Source organism: Tupaia chinensis, unplaced genomic scaffold (genome assembly GCF_000334495.1).
Source record: "Tupaia chinensis unplaced genomic scaffold, TupChi_1.0 Scaffold000647_1, whole genome shotgun sequence".
Classification (NCBI taxonomy): Eukaryota; Metazoa; Chordata; class Mammalia; order Scandentia; family Tupaiidae; genus Tupaia; species Tupaia belangeri.
The window spans coordinates 1,106,104-1,114,864 of NW_006160168.1; the positions used below are offsets into that span (position 1 = coordinate 1,106,104).

At 37.3% G+C, this 8,761-nt stretch overlaps 1 protein-coding gene across 1 annotated transcript in view; it reads right to left on the reverse strand.

The window, feature by feature from the left end:
* Positions 1–4,584: 4,584 nt before the first annotated feature.
* Positions 4,585–8,761, reverse strand: part of MRC1 (mannose receptor C-type 1) — a 119,037-nt gene continuing 114,860 nt past the window's right edge. Inside the window, exons 28-30 of the mRNA XM_006159739.3 lie at positions 8,172–8,336; positions 6,923–6,964; positions 4,585–5,842 (exon numbers count right to left, since the gene is read on the reverse strand). Coding sequence (XP_006159801.1) covers positions 5,595–5,842; positions 6,923–6,964; positions 8,172–8,336 — 455 coding nt within the window. The 3' untranslated portion in view covers positions 4,585–5,594. The remainder of the gene's footprint in view (positions 5,843–6,922; positions 6,965–8,171; positions 8,337–8,761) is intronic.

The window sequence follows — 8,761 nt, forward strand, 5'->3', positions numbered from 1 at the left end:
CACCTAGAATTTTCATTCTATTCAGTTCATTAAGGCACTGCCCTTGGCCCAGCAGGTGGAATAATGGTTAAGGTATTGGATTCCCACATAGCCAACCATGATTTGAGTCCAGGAACCAGTCGCTTGAAAATCATGCCAGGTAGGTGTGTGTGTGTGTGTGTGTGTGTGCCCAGAATCCCAAGAAGAGAATGAAGGAGAAGGAATTATGGCGTGGCCATCCCTTCTTGGGAGGGTGATTTCTCACTTCCCCTTTCTCTGTCTCTTTCTGGTGAGTACATGTGCTCTATGGCAAAAAAAAAAAAAAAAAAAAAAAAAACTTGCCCTCTCCTCGCTTCCAGATTTTGATTTAATAGATCTGACGTGGCAGCAGTTAAGCACCGCACACCAGTATTGATGATATTCATATCTAGTCAATAACAGGTTTCCATACTAGGTCAACCAACAGTAAATTCTCACTAATACAGGTGCTTTGTATTCTTGTAATGCCAGGTGAGGGCAGAATTTTACTCTTTCCTATTCCAGAGTTGTTTCTCAGGGGCTGGGAGGGTCACCTACAAACATTAACAGAGGCCTGTGGTCATTAACAGACCACTTTGGTCCACTGATAGTGGGTGTATACATCCTATCCCCCAGTGGGTTTTTTTGTTTGTTTCTGGGTTTTTTTTGTGTGTTGTGTGTGTGTGTGTGTGTGTTTTTGTTTGTTTGTTTGAGAGGTTTTTGCTATAGGGTGCATGCACTCGCCAGGCAGAGAGAGAGAGAGAGAGACAGAAAGCAAGAAATCACCCCCGAGGGGGGGATGGCCACGCCGCAATCCTTTATCCACTCCAGATTTTGGGAACACACGCACACGCGCCCAATGTGAGTTTTAAGCCACTGGGTCCGGGACACGAACCGCAATCAACTATAAGGGAGTCCAGCGACATAGCCATTATGCTAACTGCTAGACCCTCCCCCAGTGTTTTTATGATGCATAGAAAGCCTTCTTATCTTAGTGTAAAGCACATTCTTTTTTCTTCTTTTGTTTTGCTGATTTCTTTCAGAAACACGGACTTGTGTTTTTCTGTAACCAACTACTAATCTGTATCAAAATTTCAAACTCACTTATAATCTATAAGCCTCTATTTCCAGATGTCCCACCTTTTGGAACCAGGTCAATGTAAAAGACTCCTAATGCTAATCGACAACTCTACTGCTCTCAGAACTATTAGGAACCACTGTATCTCAGCACCTCAAGACATGCTTTTGTCTTTTTCTGGGTATGGCACTCAATCTGATGTTAGAATAAACCACATTAATGATTATTTCTGCAGAGCTTAGTTATTTCTGCTGACAAAGGATTTCCAAATCAAGATAGAATTTTCTACCTTCAATATCCTTATAGACAAAAGCCCCATTTTTCTATGCCTCCCATAGTTATGTGACCTGTCTCTGGGAGTCTCTGAGTTGAATGCATGAGTCTAGCAGAGAAACTTCAGGCCCCAAATTTGATCCTACCTCTTTTAAAGTAGGCCACATCACATGTGCAGGTTCTTTTTGGTTTTGTTTTTATTCTCTGTTAGAGGGAACATGCTTTTGTCAGAGAGAAACAGAGAAGGGAGAGGAGAAAACATCCCCCATAGGGAATAATCACATTGCATACCACAATCCCTTCTCTCCACCTCTCCCACCTTTCAGAATTTGGGGTACACATGCACACACACCCACCATGTGTCCCAGGTCACTGTGTCTGAAACTCAAACCATTTAGTTGGCCATGTGGGATCCAGCTGCCCTAACCACCACACCACAGGCTGGCCCAATGCATGCAGCTTTGAACACATAATGAGGTGTTTTTTCTCTTTGGCTGGGTCACATGAGCAGAGCCTGACACCATGTCGGGGGCTCTGAATGCATATCAAGCAGGAAGACCAAATACAAGACTGTCTCCTGTCATTGTGAGATCCCTCACCTCCAGTCCCTGTCTGCATCTCCACTTTCATCTCACTTAACTTCAGTAGAAACCAGCTCTTCTTTGCAGTTTTTCCTCTGCCCAGGGTCCATTTCTGCCTTTCTTCTTTCCCCTTTCTTCTTCCTACTCATCTTTAAGACCTGCATGGGTCTCCACTCAAATGGACCTCTCTCAGAAGCTGTTCTTGTGAGTGATTCTATATAATAAAGCTAATGAAGCTTCAGTTTCTGGGCCCCTCACTTGTGTGGGTCTCTTCCAGGCCCTGGGCATTGTGTTTGGGTTTAGGAGAATAATAAATTCATGTGGTTGTCAACACAGAAATGGTATATCCATCAGAGTTCAACCAAAGAAAGAGAACCAGTAGGAAGCACTAGCATAGACTAATGATGATTGATTTTTGATAGATGATAGACTATAGAAAGAAGATAGATTGATAGAAAATAGATAAATAATAGAAATACATAGAGTGACCCTCTGTATTTTCAGGCTCTGCATCCTTGTAGTCAACCAACTACAGATTGAAAATACCTGGGGAACATAATTGGCTGGGTCTGTACTAAACATGTACAGATTTTTTTTTCTTGTATTATTCCCTAAATAATACAACACAACTACTATTTACATAGAATTTACATTGTATTATGTGGTATAAAGAGTCTAGAGATGATTTAAAATATTCAGGAGATTGTGTATACATTATATACAAATACTTCATTGTTTTACATAAAGAACTTGAGCGTTCAAGGATTTTGGTATCCACGGGGAGTCCTGGAACCAATCACCTGCAGATATCAAGGAACAATTGTATGAGGGGACTTAAAGTTTGTGGTGGGGGGCGGGGAAGTCTTGTACTGCAACAGTTAACTACTATGGATTGAAAGACAGACCCCACATGGCCAGCCATGGTTTGAATCCCAGCACAGTGGCTGAAAAAATCCATCTGGTTCATGTGTGTGTGCACCCCAAATCCTAACTAGAAAAAGAAATGGAGGTAAGAAGATTATGATGTGACCACACCCCAATAGGGAGCACTCTCTCTCTCTGGTGAGAGCACAGGTCCTCTGCCAATTAAAAAGTTAAGTAAAAGAAATTTTTTAAAAAGCTTGTGGGAAAAACAACCCAGCCTAGTGGCACAGACCAAAGCAAAATGCACAGCTGGAGGCCACATGTCTGACTGGGAATTCAGATCCCCTGGTCGGTCTGAAAACTCACCAGGTGCCCAGGATGCTAAAGAACTGAAGGGCCAGGGAAGGGGACTGTAGTGTGAGGAGACTCTACTGAGGGTGCTTCTCTCTCCCACGCATGCACACAGTCTCTAGCCTGAATGAAATAAATAAAACTTAAAAAACAGCTGCAGAAAAATGGAATTAAAGTACGAGTTTATTTTGGTGCAAATTTTTTAAATACATGCATTTCTTTCATGGTCTTTCTCTTTCAAAATAAATAAACAAACCTAAAAAAAAAAAAAAAGTCTACCAGTCTTTACAGATTATCACCATTAGTTTTGGAGTTCAGGTTATAGGCTATTCACATTGTTTGAGTTCAACAGGGTAAAAAATATTCTTAAGATTGTTCCAGCAACTGAATTCTGATAAAAACCTGAAGCAAGTGCAAAGCCAGCAGGAAAGCAATAGCACTTAGACATTTCAATCTCCAGAGAGAACTTCTGGTTAAAAAACAAATGACTACAACAGCCCAAATAAAGAAACAAACAACACAAACACTGCTCTTCTCCAGCCTGTACCTCCTGCCAAAAATATCCTTGACATTTTGGTGTTGTGTTTGGATAGGTCTGTGGATGCACATAACTTATCTATTTGATTATGTGTTGGAGTGGATAACATAAGAGTGTGAAATACAATACTCAGCAACCCTGTCAAACACAGGGTGTTTCTTGATATGATAAGATGCTTGAGTCTGAGAGATCGGTTGTTTGGAGTCCAAAATATTTTCTGTGAAAATTGTAGCTCTGAATTATAATGAAAAAGGCTTGTATAAAGAATTTGTAAACCATGCTCACTCATTAATTTTTCTACGTTCCCCACATCTAATTCTCCCTTGCCTCTTGAGAGGAAAAATAAAATATATAAAGAGATTTCCTTAGTATAATTCATCACACGCTACTTTAAGGCTATGGCCATGGTTTCCATTGGAACTTGTTCAAAGGGAACATACTTTGTTCTTACCAACACAATTGAATGTGATTTGTTTGCTATTATTTGAGGTGTAGACGGGAGTTGTTTCTATCTTTCCCACGACTGTTCATTTCTCACTTCTTGTTTCTACCTGTCACCTGTCTGACTTAGGGTATGGACATTCCATTCCACCCTCTGCCTACTATACTGCTTCTTATTCTTTTCTGAATCATGAACTTTCTTGAAAATCTACATATTTTCTTCCCAGAAAAAAAATAAAGGCACAAACATAAATAACACAAATTTTGCATACAATTTTGGAAGTCTTGTTAGATTCTTAAGTCATCCAAGGAGCATGTCAGTGATGCCAGGGGAGGAAGTGTAGGGGGAACTCCTCCCCTGCCCCCTGGGTAATTCTATCAAAAAATAAAAGTACCTGGTATTTGGATGGGATGAGAAACCTCCCAAATATTTCAGTATGTACCTAAACCTTTACCTAAGGCAAAATTTTTAAGGAAAAAGTAATTTCTAAAGGAAAAAAGACACTTAGAATTCTAACTCTCAAGAGTGCCTTTGTTGTATTCTACACTGAGTCACTGTTACTAAAGGAAAATTTGAGGAAGTTGTTTGTGTCATGATGGTTAAAAAAAAAATTTCATTTTAAACATGGTGTTTCGAAAACCTATCTTTTTCCAAATAGATGATAAATTCAACGGAAAGAATTCCTGTATGAACAATACTTATTTCAAGAGTAAACTTAAGTGTAAAGCAAATGGATACATTTCATTTTAAAACCAATTTACATTTACCGAGGTCACCAAAATGCAAGTCTATTAAAAATAGACCTTATCTTTAATGTTTATTTCACATTATCTAAGTACATTTCAGTTATGCACATTTACATTTTATTTCACATCTTTGCATTTCTAATATACATATAACAGAACAAAGAACACATTTGCAAAACTGAGCCTGTAAAACCTTGCTTGGGGAGGACAGAATTCTCAGCTGCCTTATTCTTCTGCATGTGCACAAATACAATTCCAAATAATAGGATGGAAATCAAGACTGGTGAAGGAGAAAACTGACCACATTTTTATGCCATTTATGGTGTTCTAATTGTGGAATTACAATCTGATAGGTAACATATCTTTGGAAGTTCCTGAAAATACTGCAAGAGGCTTAGCTGGGTGTTCTAGAGTTCACGTCATCTACATGAAGTTGTCACTAGCTAGACATCAATGACACTTCAATGTTGGCATTGGAGTACTGTGAATTCACCTTTAAAAAAAGATATTTTTTAAAAGTCATAATCAACATTATTATCCCATTTTTTTGGTGAAAATATCTTCCCAGGTTAGACAACAAGCAATTATTTCTCCAAATAGGCAAAGAATAAAGACAGACCAGTATGATACTGTACTCATTTTAAAGAAAACAATCAAATGAGAGAATTTGAAATTTCAGTTATAATTTTATAACATTCAAATACATCGAAATCACATGATAACACTAGATGACTGCATGTTCATTCTGTTCGATGTTGCCCACGAGACCTTTGGTATCGCTGGTTCCTGGACTCGATCGACTGTTGAAGTAGAGAGTGTTTTCAAAGGTGCTCTCCTGAGGTATGTGCACACGTCTTTTCTTATAAAAGAAATAGGCAGCCAAGCCAGCACCAAGTAGAATCAAGAGGATCACAATGACCACACCTGCCACTCTGGAAGATGGTTTGGAAGGTTCCATCTTCCTTGAGTCAGCTATAAATAAATAAAATCATTAGGGAAAAGGTGGAGGGAGATAGAAGGTTGATTGTCATAAAGAACTATACATCTACCCCTGTTAAAAATCTAACATTTATGAATACCCTTTTAAGTGACATTCATCAAACAGAAATTGGAGGACATATAAATGAAAGTCTCTATGACAAAAAGGATTATACAGTATATTAAAATGGTGGTTCATGTGCAAGAATACTTCATCTGTGTATCTATGTAGAAGGAACTAATCAGTGTTTTTAAAACACGTATACCTGTTTTAGAATAATTTAAGACAACTTAAGATTACATACATTATAAGAATATAAATAGAACAGCAATGATGATGATGATTAAGGTCAAATTTAAAAACAGAAAAGAGAAAATAAGAGTGGTGAAATTTCAACTCATAAATAAAATGAGTAAATAAACAGCAAATGTGCTAAAAAGAGAATTATAGGCAAGTCATAAATCACATATTGACTATTTTTAGCAACCAACAAAATGAGTATAATAGAATCAGTTACCTAATTCAAGCTGAGTACAAAAATTAAAACAAAAAAAAACTTGCCCAAACAAGGAGGAACTAAAAAGAAAACCCATAGGATTTTTGAAAGAAATTTCTCCCATGGCTCCTGATAAGGCAACTCACTGTGTTCTTTTTTAAGAATTATTTACTCAATTTTATTTATTATTATTTTTTTTTAAATTAGACCAGAGAGAAACAGAGAGAGAGAGAAAGTGAGAAAGCAAGCTGCCAGATCAGAGACTCAAACCACAGTCAGCTATGTAGGAATCCAGTGTCCCAACCACCATACCACCTGTCGACCCCAAGGTATCTCTTTGTAATAGAGCAAACAGTGTCTTCAATAACTTCTAAAGTAAATCCACTACCTTGACTTCAGGCCTGTTTTTCTAAAGTATCATTCAAGGAGGGTTGATAAACATAACGACAAAAGCTGGTGTAGCTCAAGCAGTTCAACTTACAGTACAGGAAGAGTAGGAAAGGATCATTATGGATTCTAAAACAAACCGGGCTGATACACTACTAATACTGAACTTGAAATGTCATAACGGTCTTACCTTTTGTGGTAATTAATGTCTGAGTAGGTTCGGCATCAACAACTGTTTATAAAAAAAAATTATTATTTCTTAAAAAATTATTTATTTAATTTTATTTATTATCATTATTATTACCTTTTTAAAAATTTGATCAGAGAGAGACAGAAAGACAGTGAGTAAGCAAGCCACCAGGTCCGGGACTCAAACCACAGTTTGCCATGTGGGAGTCCAGTGCCTTAACCACCATGCCTACCAGCCCTGAGAAATTATTTATTAAAGCCCATAAACATTGCATATAGATAGTAAATGTTATTTGGCTCACAGATGTGTGGAATCCTCCATATTCGGTTCATGGTGATGTGATACAATATGAAAGCTGTGATAGGTAGATAGATATTATCTTATCTATTCACCTATCATCTGTCTATCTGCCTATGCTATAGCAGCATCCTATAGCTCTATGGTGAGTTTGAATACAGTGACAGATCTGAAAATGTAAACCTCTAAGTCACATTTGAATCACTGATATTTACCTTTAAAATCTATTCAATCTACCCCTACATAAAGTATTCTAGGATAGGGATTTTTAAATTGGCCCACTGAAACCCAAAGTATTACCAGGTTTTGAGTGAAAACTAAAATGAGACCCCAACATTACATCAGAATTAAAGTAGAATGAAAAACAACAGAGTTTAAAAGCAGACTAAAAACATGTAAAATTCTAAAATGGTGAGACCTACTAGGGGAATATAGTCAATTGATTTAATTCATTTATTTAAATCTATTATCAAATGAACCATTTTAGTCCTTAAGAATACTATATGAGTTGGAATAGTATCAAAATATTAAAGTCCAGATAGTGGCTTGTCATGAGCTATTAACACTATTAATTCCCTCTTTTGGTTTCGTGGTTTGTCACTTGATTTCAGAAGACTGATCTGGTCATTTGTATTCCATCAGTTCTAATTTCTCTCCAGAATCCTGGCTTCTTCCCCCCTACACTTTAAGGCTTTGGAAAGGGGATATACAACTGCTTGTAGCTTGGAGAATCCATATGCACAGATATCCCATTATAAATGCCAAAACCATTATGTCAGCTAAGCACAAACTGAAGGCAGCAACTGCTCACCACGGCAGAATGGGCTTTCCACAGATACAGAAGAGAATTTGCCTGGGCTTGTAGTCACATTATAGTCCCACATCTGATACCTTGCAGTTTGAAAAAAATGGTCTATAAACACGTGGAGCATATGACAAACTTCTTACTTACTTTTTGGCCTTTTGCAAATATATCCTTTGTAGGAAGAACAGTGAATGTTATTCCAAAACCCAGATGATGCATGCAAAGCTACACAATCATTTTGTTCACCAGAAGGATCTCCTGTGTTCCAGTTCACGAAGGAGACAGGGTTGTTGTCTAGCCAGAGCCACATTCCTGATCATCCAATGAAATGAATACAAATATATATGTCAAAAAGAGCCTCTCATAAAATACTGAGCACTCATTCATAGAAAATATTATTTAATAATATTAATATTAATAGTATAATATTAATGTTAATAATTAATATTAATAACATGATATTAATAATATAAAATATTATTTAATCATATTATTTAATACTAGAATGAATAGTGGTTGGGGCCAGCAGGGGATATGGTAGTTAAGGGTGCTGGACTCCCACATGGCCAACTGTGATTTGTGTTCCAAACCTGGTGGCTTTCTTTTTCACTCTCTTTCTCTCTCTGTCCTTCTCTGGTCAAATTAAAATACATAAATAAATAAATAAAGTTAAATAAAATAATTCTTTTTTTTTTGAGAGAGATTTTCGCTATAGGGCGCGTGCGCTTGCCAGACAG